Source organism: Sycon ciliatum, chromosome 2 (genome assembly GCF_964019385.1).
Source record: "Sycon ciliatum chromosome 2, ocSycCili1.1, whole genome shotgun sequence".
Lineage (NCBI taxonomy): Eukaryota > Metazoa > Porifera > Calcarea > Leucosolenida > Sycettidae > Sycon > Sycon ciliatum.
In genome coordinates this window covers 5,063,811-5,079,983 of record NC_088644.1, presented here as the reverse complement: position 1 = coordinate 5,079,983, position 16,173 = coordinate 5,063,811, and the positions used below count along the sequence as shown (strand labels likewise).

The 16,173-nt window shown below is 46.8% G+C and overlaps 3 protein-coding genes across 5 annotated transcripts in view; 2 read left to right on the top strand and 1 right to left on the bottom strand.

The window, feature by feature from the left end:
- The first annotated feature begins 749 nt into the window (after nucleotides 1–749).
- On the top strand, nucleotides 750–8,620 carry LOC135808365 (uncharacterized). The gene is made up of 8 exons (XM_065321548.1): nucleotides 750–1,350; nucleotides 2,629–2,958; nucleotides 4,030–4,223; nucleotides 4,631–4,736; nucleotides 5,117–5,434; nucleotides 6,030–6,323; nucleotides 7,101–7,246; nucleotides 7,916–8,620. The coding sequence occupies exons 1-8, from the start codon at nucleotides 1,086–1,088 to the stop codon at nucleotides 8,267–8,269; spliced, it is 2,007 nt and encodes a 668-aa protein (XP_065177620.1). The 5' UTR covers nucleotides 750–1,085; the 3' UTR covers nucleotides 8,270–8,620.
- A 132-nt stretch (nucleotides 8,621–8,752) lies between these two features.
- On the bottom strand, nucleotides 8,753–14,037 carry LOC135808366 (NF-kappa-B-activating protein-like). The gene is made up of 11 exons (XM_065321549.1): nucleotides 13,856–14,037; nucleotides 13,579–13,701; nucleotides 12,742–12,822; nucleotides 12,383–12,423; nucleotides 11,559–11,640; nucleotides 11,260–11,300; nucleotides 10,886–10,936; nucleotides 10,623–10,686; nucleotides 9,991–10,140; nucleotides 9,616–9,678; nucleotides 8,753–9,312 (listed from the first exon to the last, which is right to left on the bottom strand). The coding sequence occupies exons 1-11, from the start codon at nucleotides 13,900–13,902 to the stop codon at nucleotides 9,198–9,200; spliced, it is 858 nt and encodes a 285-aa protein (XP_065177621.1). The 5' UTR covers nucleotides 13,903–14,037; the 3' UTR covers nucleotides 8,753–9,197.
- A 1,037-nt stretch (nucleotides 14,038–15,074) lies between these two features.
- The window catches only part of LOC135808362 (telomerase reverse transcriptase-like), a 34,837-nt gene continuing 33,738 nt past the window's right edge, over nucleotides 15,075–16,173 (top strand). For all 3 annotated transcript variants that reach the window (XM_065321541.1, XM_065321542.1, XM_065321540.1), the window contains exon 1: nucleotides 15,075–15,378. In XM_065321541.1, coding sequence (XP_065177613.1) covers nucleotides 15,339–15,378 — 40 coding nt within the window. In that variant the 5' untranslated portion in view covers nucleotides 15,075–15,338. The remainder of the gene's footprint in view (nucleotides 15,379–16,173) is intronic.

Below are 16,173 nucleotides of genomic sequence, written 5' to 3'. Positions count from 1 at the left end.
TAGTCACACACTGATGCATCACCACTATTGGAACTATCCAACGGCCTCCTCGACAAGGGAGTAGCCATCAGCACCTGGCCCTGGGACCTACCAGCATGTGTTCGGCTTGGTTGTACGATCTTGTAGACGAACTGTGTAGATCTACACGCCATCGGCGTGGATTGCAGCACTCGTACCAGCGAGAAATGAGACAATTCTATCTGTTGCAGGCTGCTTCATGCATGCTGAACTTTGTCCCTTTCGTCATCCACACTTGCATGCATGCTACTGACCTGCATGCTACTGTACTGTAGACTGTAGTCAGCGTAGAGTCTACAAGACTCAAGAGTACAAGTCAGGTCCATTTTAGTTGCGTTAGGACACTGAATGTCGTGAGTGACCTCACAGACGCTCGTATCACCTCCCTTATCTGAGAGAGGACAAGAAGGACTTAGCGAGCCCTGATGACCCAAGTCTTCACCAAGTGTGGTGGTTTTTGTATTTACTCGCGGAGCGTTGCATCTTCGTAGCCAGAAAGCAAGATAAAGAGATAGTACATGTAAACGGTGACAACCGCGTCTGTGGTCCCCTCTCACCTGCGCGAGCTGCATGCATGCAGTGCACATGGGCGGACGAGATACTAGTAGGTAGCTTAGCGGGCGCATCTTTTCCTTGGAGCACTGCCGATATGGCAATCGCCAAGTGTCACAGAAAGTGCGTGCTGGGCACATTGTTCGCACCAGAGCTAAGGCTGCTAGAACATTGCGTATATAGTAATGTGGCTCTCCGTCACCGCAATGCTCATCGCTGCGGCGACAACACCTGCATATTCAGCAGGGGAGTGCGCCAGGCTCTGCAAGGGTGTACAGTTCACCACTAGCATCAATGGAAGCCGTCGACACCTATTTCCACACCGTGGTGTGTGGCGCGAAGGTGTAGACAAACTCACACACAAGTATTCCTTGGATCTAGACGAGCGTTCAGTGTTGTTTTCATGTCGCATACTGTAGTACTAGTAGTTGCCAAGAAAGTGGAGGAGTGTGCAAATGGCCGTTGTTTGTGTAGCGTTTTTCTGAGAACGCATCGCTTCGTAAGCTCGTACAGACATGTTTGGTAGTGTTGGCTTGGCAAAGGGTGCCCTCCTGGCTCTGTACAGCTCACTGCTCAGCTTTCAAGCTCTGCAATCAAGCAGTACAAGCATCTCCACCGCTACGACCCCGCCCGACAGCAGCAGCAGCAGCAGCAGCGTTGGAGGAGGAAACACGACAACGCTTCCTGTTGTCAGCAACTCGCCGACTAGGGATCCGGATGGCGTTGTGTCAGGTTCATCACCGTATTCGCCAGAAGTCCTGGGTGAAACGTATGGAATGGGTAAGGATTCAATAATGAATCATTCAGTTTACCATGTACAGACTACAGTGCTTGATGGTTTACGCTTGCGCGGGTTTGCCGGCCTCCCTATAGTATAGCCTTGGCATTATTACTTCAGTTCCACTCAGGTTGGGATGAAGACGGACACGGTATGTAGGGAAGACTGGAGTGTGACATGTTTATACCCATGTGCAGTCCTCATTCATCATTGTGTTACTGTCGTACGCGTAGTCCCTTGGCATGCGTTTTAGCCTTTGCCTATGGCCTACATGTGGGAACAGCAAGACTAAAACTCATTATGATTAGTATGATGGTCACAGGTGAGGTTATTGACAGCTGCTTGTGGCCACAATAGACCAAACTCCCAACTGAGCTCAAGAGTAGAAATCGTACATTGTAGATCTGCTATGTTGGCAACTAATTACTTGTCAATGAGCTTGGGGACGGGCATTTGCCATATATAGCAACGTGATGAAGCCAAGGATGTAGACTCGTCACTGAGTAGAATTCCGTCTGCTGGTACAGAATACTGCCCATAAGCTATTTTGATCTCCTTTTCTTTGGAATTCTATACGGCTTACTACTACATACGAGTAGCTACTAGACACTGAAACCGATAGGGTTAGGGTCTCTGTTTTCAGCACTGCACAATGTCTTTGGATGAAATCCTTTTCCTGCATGGTGCACAGCAACTAGAAAGCAAGGTACATGTGTACTACACAAGGATCACCAGTTGTGCTGTTAATCAGCTAGTGCCCTGTACCCGTGCACAGCTCAGTCACGGTCCGCATGTCTGGGACCACTGAACTCACTCGTACAATCGGATTCCAAGTAAAACTGAATTCCACTGGAAGCAATTGAAGTGTAGGAACATGCCCACTTCGGGAACCAGTCTTGTTTGTCAGGTCATCACCGGACCAACTTGTTGGCCACCGACTCATGTATACTGCTGAGGAGGCCATGTCATACTGTAAAACCGGAAAGTTTAACGACCAAAAAGTTTAACGTTTTAGTAATTTTGGCATGATAACGTGCAGAAAGTTTAATGATGGCTACCTGGCCACCCATCTGTATGCGCATCTTTACACAGATATCTCGCGATAACGTTTCTTCAAGTAACGAAAAATTGGTCGTTAATAAAACGTTAGACTTTGTGACTCATAAGACTTTCCGGTTTTACAGAACCCAAAGTATGAAAAGGCTATGGTGTGGCGGGACCAATCTAAACTGCTTTCCGGCAGTCCTGACGAGTACTTATTGTAAACTGTGTGCTTACAGACATACTGAGGAGGACGTTCAACTATGTGGAATGTTATCATGATCGCTTGGCATCAGTGGAAGGAGACAGATCCCAGGTGTTGTCTGTACATCTATCCGGCATCACCGACGTCATGTCCCGTACGCCGTCCAAACAGCAGCCTACGATGTGCGCCCACGCGTGCTGGGAGGACGGCTATCGGATGGCTGGCATACGCATGGCTTACCAGTGCTGGTGTGGTGTGGCCGTCAGTCCGCAAGCACTGGCGGCGGAGTGCCAGCCATGCCATGGGAACACCAGCTATCTCTGCGGATCTTCCTGGAGTATGGCCGTCTACCTTCTAGACAGCGGTAAGCAGCTCTCAGCAATGTTTCCCTGTACAGTACTGTTGAGCACCGAAGAATGACCAGGCTAGAAATTCACCAAGCACAGCATACTAATGTATACATGGTGACTCTACTGTGTATGGACTGTAGTACAGTTGAACATCGATTATCCGACCACCTCTGGGCAGACAACTGTCAGGCGGTGTTCAGATAAGGCAAATGTTCCGGATAAGAAAAAACTATCACTCACACACTTTCAGTGGTTATTACTAGCCGCACGACCTTTTTACTTTTTACTTTTCAAAATTTTCGTATTTTTTGAATGGCTCACTACATGCACAGTGCGTACTCTACGGCACGTGCGCCCAAAAAAACTGTTACGGATAATCGAATGGTCGGATAGTCGATGTGCGGATAATCGATGTTCAACTGTACATGAAAGTAAGAACGGTCTAGGCTATAGCTATAGCTATACCCCCCAGTTCTTCGGCGACCGACAGTACTACATGCACACCCGAGGATAGTGGACCTGCGGGTACATGCTGGCTGCTATGCATGCATGCTTGCATATATTTCAATGTCATCTTTGTGTGGATTTCTACCGTAAGTTCGATGCCATGTTGATTCCCTGTATACTGATTGCATCTGCTCACCCAGCCCTACCAGGTAATAGTTACATTCACTGGGCAATGATGCCAATGACTGCCAATGTTTGATAGACATGCTAGTACATGTCAGGGCCGGCGCCACTGGTACGGCCGGTACGGCCATGGCCGTACCAAAAAAATCCCCAAAAGTCCACGTGGCCGTGGAACGTCCAAACCGGGGAGAAAAAGTTTTGATGTATGATTTTGTACAGGGAGTCGCCCAGAGTGCAGGATTTGCCGTCTAAATTCCAAACATTTTCTGGGGGACGACCCCCAGACACCCCTTAAAGATGGCCCTTCGGCCGCACCGCTCCGCGGAAGCTGCCTCCGGCCCTGCATGTAAAAGCCTGGCAATCGGTTGAGGTCCCCCCATGACCTGCCGTGCATGTCTAATTACACATACTGACCAGTCTGTACATGTACATGTATTTGCAATGTGTGCTTTCAGTTCCCCCAAAGGTGTCCATATGCCATCCAGAGCGTATTGTTTTGGTCGGAGCACAAGTTACATTGCAGTGCAGCTCACTGGGAGAAGGCCCCGTCTCATTCGCGTGGTACAGGCATTTGTACAACGGCACTGAGCAGCTACTGGAGAGCGGCGGAAACGTTGTGATCAGTGGAGGCCTACTGACAATCACTCAGGTATTCCGAGTCAATGTGTGTGATATTGTACTCATTTGCTGAGAGGGTGGTGGTGTTCCTACGGATGCGGAAAACTCGGCCTTCAGCCTAGTCTCACGCAAATCGTGATTTGTTTTGCTACACATGTCATTGCCCGCCATTACTATTTCAAGTATACAGATGGAATGGTAGCCGCTGATCGGCAAGGGCTAGCAACAGACCAGATGGCTTCACAGTTGCCCCGGGCTGAGTGAGCTCTCTAAGCATTTTCTCATCAGCCAATTCCAAACCCATGTATGCATGAGGTTGGTCAGTTAGCGTGCAGGCTTAGAGCTCAGCCCGGTGCAAAGCCAGCTAGCTAGTCTGTTGCTGACCATTACCGATGCTACATTTCCCTCTATATACCGGTATCTATGATCTGTGCACAGGTGAACCCGTTCAATGCCGGTCGGTACATTTGCCGCGTGAAAAGTGACTTCTTCCCAGGACTGCCTAGGGCCAGGGACACGGCCACTGCGCGGGTCTACGTGCAGAGTAAGTGCCGGTTTAACTTACATCAGTTATATGTACCGTCGTAAAAAAATAATTCTCCAATGTCAGTTTACTCTCATCTACCAATCGTATGCTAATTTCACACGTGTGCATTAAAGAAAAAGAGAAAAAGATGTGTGGTTTTCATTAGTTTGAGGGAGTTGAAAAGGAAAACAAGTCAAGAATGATGTATTCTATACTACTGATGCAGTATTATGAATGTTGATTTTGCGTGTTCATAAGTATTTCAACACCACTCACAGTATAGAAGGCTTCCAGCATGTTCAATATCAAGGACTCGGAAGTAATTTACTACTCCCTGGTCCAGTACTGTTTTTAAAGCACTGATTGAGCCGGAGTGTGTCTGATTTGTTCCTGCTCAGTACCACCCACTGTCAGGCTTGTGCGTACCGGGGAAATCTCCCCGGGTGGCCAAGTGAAGCTGCTTTGCTCTGCCTACGGAGACAAACCGATGTTTCTCAGCTGGACGAAGGATGGCCGAGCGCTGGGCATGACGCATCACGAGCGCATCTTCATTCGCACCTGGGTGCAGAACAGCTCCAGCATCCTGACTCTATCCCGCCTGGAGGCCACAGACAGCGCGCGGTACTCGTGCACGGCCAAGAATCAGCGTATCGTCGACATTGCACAGCGTGTCAGCACCGCCCATGAGGACATCAATGTGCTATCTCCACACGCAGGTAAGCAGAGAATAATATGCACAGGGTCTGGGCCAGGCAGCATTGTCGTGCAACACGGTGGTGTGAACTACAGTAAAACCTCGTTAGGAAGAACACTGATAAAATAAAGGTTTGCCTAAGAAGAACTAGTATTTGTAACTGTGTTGGATAAACCCCTGTGTATTCATTAGGTAAAACATATGGATAAGAAGAACTCCCGTTATTGCGAACAAATTTCATCGGTCCCGTGATGTTCGTCCTAAAGAGGTTTGACTGTATCTTTGTTGGATTGAAAGTGTATCTACCTGCACATGTACATGCATGTTGTACACAACATGACATCAGTCACAGTGGGAGCTCCAGTCAGTCGATGCGAGCTGTGATTGACACTCATCCATGGATGAATGACGCATGGACGAATGGTACACGCACAGCAAATGGAAATATCCATGGAGTGTTGTGTGCATTGACAAGTTCCCCTCAACCTCTTACATGTATGCGTAGTCACCAAGAATAACTGCATGCATACAATTCCCTGGATTTAAGTTGAAACAATTTGCCTACAGTATTCACTCCTTCACTTCTTTCAATTATTGAATGTGTTGGTGTCTTGCAGCAATTGGCAAGCATCTGAACATCACCGATGCCGTGACTGGGAATATATCAGTCAACGAAGGGCTGCCTACGGTGCCTCCCAGTGCTTCCAGCCTGGCCGCTGAGGAGAAACCGCTGCGGCCCTACACTTCACGTCGCATGGTCATCGTCATCTCGTCCCTGTGCACCGTGTGCATTCTGCTGCTGAGCATCGTCCTAGCCGTCGTCATCCGCTGGAAGAGAGAAGTGCGCAAGACCATGCCAGTGGTCCTAGCTGCTGGTCCCAGCCGTTCTGCAAGTACTATGGGCAGGCATGGTAAGTAAACTAGCCAGCATCAAGAGTGCATAAACAAGAGCGTGCAGCTCACAAAGCATGTGCTGGGCACCGACCTTCACCTGCGTGTCGGTGCTATGTTTTTTACTCTTGCTAAGTTACCACCAATACTATGTCCATCTTCAGCGGATGGTTTGGCAGTCCTTTGAGCCTTTACAACATACCGTAATTGACCATTCACTTAGGCCCTCCAAACTGGGAATACAATGCATGATTTGCTTCCAACATGAATCTGAGTAACCTTGCTTTGCAAGTTCACAGTATGAAAACCAGCAGGCTGTTGAGCATTTAGCTCGACCTTAGTCGTGAATTGTGGGCTCAATGCTCCAGCCTAGTATTCATGCAGTATTCAGCTCTGATGGACCAGACCAGACATCCTACTGCCGTGACATGGAAATCCGGTCGATTGACCGGGCCGGCGCCCTCGGCGCGTACAGGGCACATGTTGATCCGATGCGACTTTACTACTACTAGCGTGCTGCAGCGCATAAAATGCATGTGTGTACCGCTTATCCACGGCTGCATGGCCAGCACCCTGGGGCCGCTAGACGTGCGACCGGATTTCCAAGTCCACAACAGTAGATCACTGTAACACATTTCCATAGTCAGGAGCAACATGCACAACATAATTATAATTATGTCACCGTATTACTTTTAAGCGGAGGAAGTTCTTTTGTCCTTTGTATCACCTTATTGTAATGAGAATGTATTGACAACTTGCTACTGGTTACTGACTGTGTTGATTGCGTTGTTCTGCAGATACGAGTACTCTGCCACGCGGCATGCCGTGTGATACTATGCAGAGCATGTCGTCACGGCGATATGTAGGCGAAGCTGCCGCCGCCACCTCCACCGGTGTGGTGATTCTGAATCCCGACAAGTCAGCCTCTCTACTCTCTGTGCGGGTAAGGAACAGTGTAAAGCAGGGAGAAGTAGCACAGCACCAGACCCAGTATTGTACTGCTCCAGGGTTTGCAGTTTAAAAACTGAATGCATGTGCCACTATATAGTCTATAGTAGTCGCGCGCCCAAGAACCTTGTTTCGAAGGGGTTAGCCCAGGACGTTCTTATTTTTCAGCAATCTGGCTGCATTCTTATAGCACATTACTAGAAATAATTCGTACTGGATCATAATTTATGTATCCCAAAAGCCGCCAGAAAACCAGTGGCGTTCTTAGAATTTCAGACTGGACGCTCTTGGGCTCCACATTCTTCGCCGTACAACTCACTTCCTGCGTGCCTATTTTGGACGATGTCTATTTCAGAACATAACTAACTGTCCGTGACAGGAATTGTCTGGGCTTTCTTGGCCCATCATCTGAGTTCATTACAGGAATTGTTCCAAATTGGGGGAAAAACCTGCCAAACACTGCAACAGGTACCCGGGTCCTCTCATAAACTACTACTTATAAGTTTAATCGTTGAGTGGTAAGTTCCAAAAACTTGAAGGCAACGTGCCAATTTGTGTAAGTTGTACAGTATCTCAGCCCTCAGACCAGTGGGTAGGGATGAGGCATAATTCTGATCGTGCGCTGCGGTGCATTCTTTGCGTTGCGTTGATCACTGTATTGCAGACTGCTGATCTACCGTTCCCGTTCAACCAGCCACGCAGGAACACTTGTGTGCATCGACAAGGAGCTGGCGAGGACGACGATGCAACCACCAGGCCGGGTTCGATTTGCAGTGGCTGTGATTGTGGCCAGGCCCGTGGCACCACCGCAGCACTGCATAGTCAAGTAACAGCCCTGCCGCGGGGCTCCGTGCCACCGTGGCTAGCGGTGGGCAGAAACAACTCGCTGGATTCTTTTCGCGGGGTGGCACTGCAAGAAGGAGAGAGTGATGCCGAGGAGCTGCATCCCAACGCTCTCGTTGCATACAACCTCTCCACACCAGCTTCGGTCTACATGAATCCAGGCAGGGATTTCTAAGTTCCAAGCCCAATCACAACCACTTGAAGTTAGTTTCACATGTTGGCAATAGTTGCATGAACGCTATCGACATTGATCATATCTTTTTAAATTATTTCCGCTACATTTATTATTGTTTGCTGACCGAAGATTGCCCTAAATGCACCTTTCTCTTGACCCGCACCCTTGAGTAATGATAGAAACACAGCTATAGGACTTTCCCCAACGTGAGCTTCCATAATTTGTAATGCTTTTTGCCATGGACTATGATTATTATTCAGCAATGCTTCTTCTGATCATGTGATTGTCTCCACTTTATTCCCTCTCAACTTCACACCATAATAATGCTAGAAGTCACAAAATATCGTACAAGTAGGCGATCTCCATGACGCAGGGAAGTGGCAAGGCTGAACGCACAACAAAGTTGACTACAGCGACGATACCACATTGAACGGACGACGCAATCTCACACGCGTGTTCAACTCAACAGTGCGTAGAATGATATAAAAAATCTGCAGCTGGCGGGCCACACGAGGCTTGATGCAAACAGTAAGAATACGTTATTTTGAGCAAGAGCATTCAACGGTGAATAGTTGAACGAATGTTGCACACTTTGATATGCACAGCGGTAGGGGACAGGATATGACCGGCATACGCTCCTAAATTAACAATGACGTGGCAGAGAAATAGAAGTTGAACAAGAAGCAGTCCCTAAACGTATCAAAGGCAGGCGAAGAAGCGTGCACATTGCACAACGCATCGGCCGGTTCTCTACCTATACGGCACTACTTGAAATATTTACAAGACAACAGCATCCACAATGAGCCAGCATTGTGGGCGCTGATGGTGACATATGGTTTCGGAATATTTTTTTAGTGGATGATGACGAATGAATGAGTGAACGCCGAAAGATATAGCAGTAGTGTGTATGATGTGTAACAGTACCCGATCACAGTCCCATCTCGCGCTCTCTTGCCTTCTTCTGCACCATGTTCTTGAAGGAGGACATGAGCGTGTTCTCTCGCTTCGACCTCTCCTCGTAGTTGAACATCGCCAGTGCTTTCCTGTCGTATAGAAAGAGTGCAGAAAAGAATTACATGTAGTTAGTGATGCGTTCAGTATAAGAAGCAAACATGTTCAACTTTTTAGGAATATGCACCATGGGAAGTTTGAAGTTTGCACTTCTTTATACATGACAAAGCGGTGATGAATAAGGGAGCAGGCAGGATGGTGAATGATCATAATACAGCCATGATACACATTCACACGCACGCACACACATGCAGCAGCACATGCACACACACACACATGCACACATGCACACACACACACACACACACACACACACAGAGTGAATGTGAACTTACTTGTCGTCGACGCTGTACACCTGGTTTTCCTTACGGATACGCACAGCCTCCATGCGGCGATGTCTGCACAGCAGAATAGCAAGCACACAACGAAAGACACCAAGCAATTGACTGACGTGTGACGGGAATGAAAGGATGCAAAACACAGACATACACGACTGATACAGCAGACAAGGATTCAATGATGCCAGGCCCTACACAACAAGGCAACACAATACACTTTACTATAGCCATTATAAGAGTATTATTGTGAGCCACATACACATGCATTATAAGAGTATTATTGTGAGCCACATGCACATGCAGCTTGAAGATCTGTTGTAAAACGTTCAAAATAAGACAAGAAGTGACAATGACTGTACACGTCGCACTGACCTGCTACCACTCATCACGTAACCGGCGTCTTCAAAGTGAGTGATTTCATCACAGGTGAGACCGATTTCACCACGACGCGGAATACGCTTGCCCTCGTTGACGAACTTAGCCATAGCCGCACCTTCTCCTGGCAGCAGAGCTCCACCATAGCTACAATGGGAGGGAGATACGGAGAGACAGATACAGAAAGTGAATGAGAAGGTATGGAGTCATACTTGAAGAGTAAAACAGAGATCCTCTACACACAATGTACGGTATGCGCTATGCACCAGATATGATACATGCAGACGAGAAGAAGAGTCTCAGGAACCTGAGAGATACGGAGACCAGACACGCCTGTCCTGTGAATAGAGGTGCCTGATTACAGCAACACATTCGCACACCACAGCAATACATCTACATCGCCATCCTGAACATGGAGGTGTCCATAGAGGCATAGTACATGTACAAGTCATGGTAAAATAATAATATACGCCCTGCTTGATAGGTTGACATGTTTTGAAGTTGATAGCATGTTACAAGGCAGAGCTCAGCCAACCGGTTTATGGTTGTAATCAGGAGCACTGCTGTGCGTCTGCCGCCTTGTAACATGCTGTCAACTTCAAAACATGTACAAGTCCTGTAATTCTTACTCTTGATAGCCCATCTCCTGACCAGCAGTAGGTGGTACAGGTCCCACATCACCGTTTATGGCATCTACAGCACCAACACAAACACACACACACACACACACACAAAGGCAGTAGCTAGGTTAAACAAACTGAACGCATACCAGATGGGCAGTGCCGTTCACACCATGCATACTCAAGCTCAACTACATGACCTTGGACAACGTAAGAATTGAAATACCGGTAAGCGCCATTTTAGGATAATCAATTTCTGTCACCATACATACTCTGTTTGTCGACCCACACTTGCTCCACAGCTTGGTCGCGCAGATCATCATCTACACAACGGTGAGAAAGATAGGAAAAGTAGACACAGATATTACGAGACAAACGCCAACAAGAAGCCCTCCAAATGATCTAACACTGATAATGTAGAGTGTAGAGTGTAGCCCAGACTAGATACATGCTGTTGCCGCAGGTACTATCACATCTACCGGCTCTGATATAGTCACAAAACAATAGCATCTGTCGACTGGGTGGATAAAGTTCCAATGACTTAACCATGATGCAGAATTCCATTAGGGATGAAGTGAGCTAAAGAAAACGTGGCTGGAGGGGCTGAAACCTATCGGACCATAATGGGAAAAAAAGGTCTTCTTACCTGAGTCCGAGTCATGCTTTCTCTTTCTCTTCTTGTGACTCCTGTATATCACAAATAATAAGCACAGCCGCAAAACATGTGAGAATAGCAGCACATATCCTTACAATACACATGCTAAGCGAACAAGAGAGAGAGAGAGAGAGAGAGAGAGAGAGAGAGAGAGAGAGAGAGAGAGAGATAGAGAAAGAGAGAGAGAGAAAGAGAGAGAGACGAAATAGCAGTGATCATTCGCCAGGATCAAGACAGAAATATCAACGGTTCAGAGCAATACTAGGAGCAGACTGCAACGAGAGACTCACGAGTGTTTCCTGCTCTTCTTGCCCTTCTTATGCCTTCGCCTTCTCCGGCGCCCATCTTCAGAGCTATCTGTATCGCTGGAATCTACATACAATGCGGGGATGGAGTTCAAGAAAATAGACACACATCACATATACACACACAATCCCGTAAAACGCAGATAGCCAAGTCAGACCTCGTTTATCCGGTCCTCTTTTATCCGGATCCCTCGCCTACCCGGAAGAAAATGGTTGGTTACCGATTTACAGCATATGTTATGTATACATACAGTACGTGTGTTCGATTATCCGGTTCCCTCCCCTATCCGGATATTTTCGTGGAAAACGGATGTGTGCGGTTAAGCGAGGTCTGACTGTATTGGGCCACGTGGTCAATGTAGTTGAGTTTCACTACACACATACATGTACGCACCGCCCGTGATCTGGGTTATCCTGTGCTACACTGTGCCATGCACTGGTGGAAAATAGTCACTGAAGCTGTCAAATTGTGTGGAAAGTGGTGTGTGTGGGGGGGGGGGGCCGGGAGAGAGAGAGAGAGAGAGAGAGAGAGAGAGAGAGAGAGAGAGAGAGAGAGAGAGAGAGAGAGAGAGAAAGAGAGAGGGAAAGAGAGAGAGAGGGGGGGGGGGGGAGAGAGAGAGAGAGAGAGAGAAAGAGAGAGAGAGAGAAAGAGAGAGAGAGAGAGAGAGAGAGAGAGAGAGAGAGAGAGAGTATGAGTGAGAGAGTGTGTGCATGTGTGCTAAACACGTAACAAAAAAAATAGTAGAGCAGCAACATCCGTTTTTTTTAATCCAGAGAAATTTCAGCTTAGGCTATCGATGCGCACATACCTGATTCGGATGAAGAGGGCTTCGGCGACTCCATGTCCGAGCTGTACACAAAGGAGGGGAAAAGATCGTTTCAGAATTCAGATCTACACTGGAGCAGTATGTACACTTCGTCGAGGACAATGAGCTTCTTTCTAAAAACACATAGCATGCTCATTTCATTATACTAAGAGTCCATAACTCCATATACACTTGGTTATACCCAGTGTGTGTAACAAAAAAAACTTACACACCAAATAAAGGAAACACAAGTGGATCGTGTACTCAGTACATCCAAATGACACATATCAGGAGGCGTACTGTAGTTGATCGCACACCACATACACACGTACATGTATCCATATCGGCTCTATGTGCCTTACTCAGGGGGTGGATGCTTTGGGGAAAGTCCCCACGCTTCCGGTGCACCTTCCGTGGCGATCTGGTCACGCTGTCGTCGCCGGCTATGGAAAGAGGAACAACATAAACAGCTGTGTTACAACTAGATATGTGTGTGTGTGTGTGTGTGTGTTTGTGCGCGTGCACGTTTGTGTGAGACAGATGGTTAAAGAGTAAGGGAAGTTTACACACGGCCATCATCATCAACCACACCCTTGCCATCCCCACAGTCACTTGTCCCCACCCTGCATATCCTGCCGACATCGCCGCATTCACAGCGCAAGTTGCAACCGCTGTGTTCTACCATTGCCGCCAAGGTGTGGAATGGCTCAAGTGCAGTCCAGGTTCAGCCATAGCAACACAAGCAGAATGTTGTTCTGTTCATTTTGTCTGCAGATAGGATCAAAGTATCATGAAGCACGTCCTGTCATCATTGCCCTGATTGCTTCGGGCCTGCTTAACTCCCCATGGAGTGTGCATGGCCAGATAACGGCAGCGTGTCCACGGTGTGTTGTTGTTCTTTTACGTCCCCGGAACTGACATTGCATGTCGGAGAAGTGAGACTCGTAGATGTTCTACTAATAGTGTAGGAACCGTGTGCCAGTCTGTCAATGCACTGCCCAGTACTGTGGCAGTACCGTGTATCGCCAGCACAATCTAACACTAACAAATACCAGTGTACCGTATATCATTATGTGATTTGAAAACGATTTAAATTGGCGTTGCTGTTTTATCTTCGCTACAAGCAAAGCTTCAAAAGCAGCAGCCGCACCACCACCACTACCGCAAGGAGCAAGGTTACACTCGATCAATGTACTTACTCCTCCCAATAAGATTCTCCCTGGGATGCCATCATACCCCCTCCGTTGCTTTGGTAGCTCCGGTGGGGGCGATCATCTCCACCAAATCTCCGTGACGAGGAGCGCTCATGTCTGTCATGGTCCCTGAAACAATGGGATCAGCAGAACGAGAAAGGAGCAGCGTGTACTTCAAATGGCACATTCACTCCACAACACAGCGAACGAATTATTCTGCAAAGTTATAATTTCTTCCAAAGCATGGTCGTTCTGTTTCGAAATTACTTCTTGTAAAACGTACCTTTCGCGACTCCTTGAGCGGCGATGATGCCGAGAGTCCGACGGCATTTCGGTTCTGCACAGCAGATAGGCTGATTCAAGCTGATTGCGAATCCTTTGGTATACTATTACTTGCTATAGACGATCGACGACAAACCTTACTGACACATTCATCAAGCAAGGAAGAGACTTTTCTCGTATCGATAAAATGACCACGACGTAAAAGAAACGTCATTTCTTGGCGATTTGTAGAATGCTGACATCATCGATATGTACACAGTACTACAATATACTGAATATAGTACATGTATACACTCATCATGGTCATGCCAACACGTGGCGCGCGGTTTTCAAAAGATCATTCAAACATGTGGTACATGTAGCTAGATCTACGTACACATCTCGGAAAACGTCACGTCGACAGCTACAGTCAACTTCGCTAATAACGACTGCGGATATAACGACAATTCGCGAATAACGACCGAATTTCCATGCCCAGAGCAAAGTCCCATCTAACTGTATACATTTAACTTCGGATATAACGACTATCTGAATAACGACAATTCGCGTATAGCGACATGCTTTTAGTGCCCCGTGGTCATATTCACTGCTTGAATAACGACTTTCTGGGCTTTTGACAGCTATTTCAAGTACCTGTCAGTCAAGTACATGTACCTGTCATGCAGAAGTACCAGAACCTACATTGTATAATGGTGCACTGGTGATGGATATTATTGCACACATGCAAGAAAATGCAGCCAAGGGGGCGGGGGGCGGGGAGGGGCTTTTTCTTCCTTTTTTATGTTGGCTTCAAAATTGTTGGATTTACCAGCACACCTATAATTATGTACTATATGTATACAATGTACATGTAGTTGTACATGATTGTACAGTAATCATCATACATATCTCTGGCCCTGTAGATGGCTCAAAAAGGCATATTTTTCAATTGATTTCCCTTGCATATTGAATTTTTAGTTCCTTTCAACTGCAATATGAAAATAAAGTACACATTGACATAGAGCAAGAAAAGAGCTTGATTTTGATATGCATATCACACTATACAAAAATATGGGTTCACATACATTCAAATGGGACTTCGGTTATAAGGACACTTCGCGAATAAGGACACTTTTCTGATGCCCCGCCGAATGTCGTTATTGGCGAAGTTGACTGTAGCTAGCTCAACAAAAAATAAAAAATGAACCATTGGCATTGCAGTTCTTGGGTAAACTTGTACATTAGTCATTACACTAAGTCTTACAGATGGACTTTTTCTTGTTGGCTCTTGTGCCGCTCCTTGGCCGACCTCCTTGGCCTTAGCATTTGGAGGTCATGTAGCTCAGACTTTATGACTCCTGGTCCCCTACCCACCCCCTCTTTTACTTCGAGTATACTGTGGAAAATGTTGACCGACTTCTAGACAATATTGTTCCATAATCTCTGTGCATTTGTAAACAACTATCGACTTTTGATAAGCCAGGAAGCACTTTCTTGGTGTCGTAATGGCTGAGAAGAATAAGAACAAGAAGAAGAACAACAAAGGTATTACGCACTATCAACTTATCAAGTATGAATGAATGGGACAATGAATGAAACTGCACGTAGTGGGCATCTGCCAACTAGTTGGACATTGTACATGTACAACCTCTTCTGATCTTCGCTTTGCAGCGGAAGAGTTAGTAAGGGCATTTCTTTTATTATGTAAAAATGAACGATCCCTGCATCTGAAATAAAAAAATTCCCGTTTCAACTCCCTCAAAGTATTGAAAAATCAAAATTCATCCACATTTCAAGTTCCGCATAAGACGTGGCTTGACTTCCACATGTTACCTGCGTACCGCTGCCTTTTGCAGATGCTGAATACGTCCATGTGCCTAGGAAACGTGAAGCAGTTATCAGCTGGTCCATCTGTAGCCCTGATTTCATTAAGCAGCACTGTACATGGACCTGCGTGATAGGCTGGACAGTGAATGCAGACAAAAAGAATTCAAATAATGCACGCGGTCGGCAGGAAGAAGCACACACAGTCTATTGTTGCGAGTAGACAAGTGTCCGAGAAACTACTTTGAAGCAGAAAGAAGTGACTTCAGCCTGCGTATACCGTATAGCTGCATAGCGATGTGTAAAGAGGTTACACAAAAAGTTGTTGCAGCTGCTTATCACTGCAAGCGTCGGCGCTAAACATATCTCATACCACTGAAGACTGCCGCACCACTCCGTAGTACAGTGCACGTGCGTGTGAGGTGATACTTACTACTCTATAATCTTGACAACCAGCTATAACAATCCTGTCCCTGCGGAAAATTTCTTTGAAAGTTTCGCAAATCTTGCGGTGCA

Bases quoted from the DNA above. Each gene is read 5' to 3' on its own strand.
- LOC135808366 (XM_065321549.1), bottom strand. From the start codon at position 13,902: ATGCCGTCGGACTCTCGGCATCATCGCCGCTCAAGGAGTCGCGAAAG. The intron at 12,424-12,741 runs GTAAGGCACATA...CTTTGTGTACAG, and splicing joins CCAAAGCATCCACCCCCTGA to CTCGGACATGGAGTCGCCGA. The intron at 10,141-10,622 runs GTAAGAATTACA...CTCCCATTGTAG, and splicing joins CAGGAGATGGGCTATCAAGA to CTATGGTGGAGCTCTGCTGC.
- LOC135808365 (XM_065321548.1), top strand. From the start codon at position 1,086: ATGTTTGGTAGTGTTGGCTTGGCAAAGGGTGCCCTCCTGGCTCTGTAC. The intron at 4,737-5,116 runs GTAAGTGCCGGT...GTTCCTGCTCAG, and splicing joins TGCGCGGGTCTACGTGCAGA to TACCACCCACTGTCAGGCTT. The intron at 7,247-7,915 runs GTAAGGAACAGT...ACTGTATTGCAG, and splicing joins CCTCTCTACTCTCTGTGCGG to ACTGCTGATCTACCGTTCCC.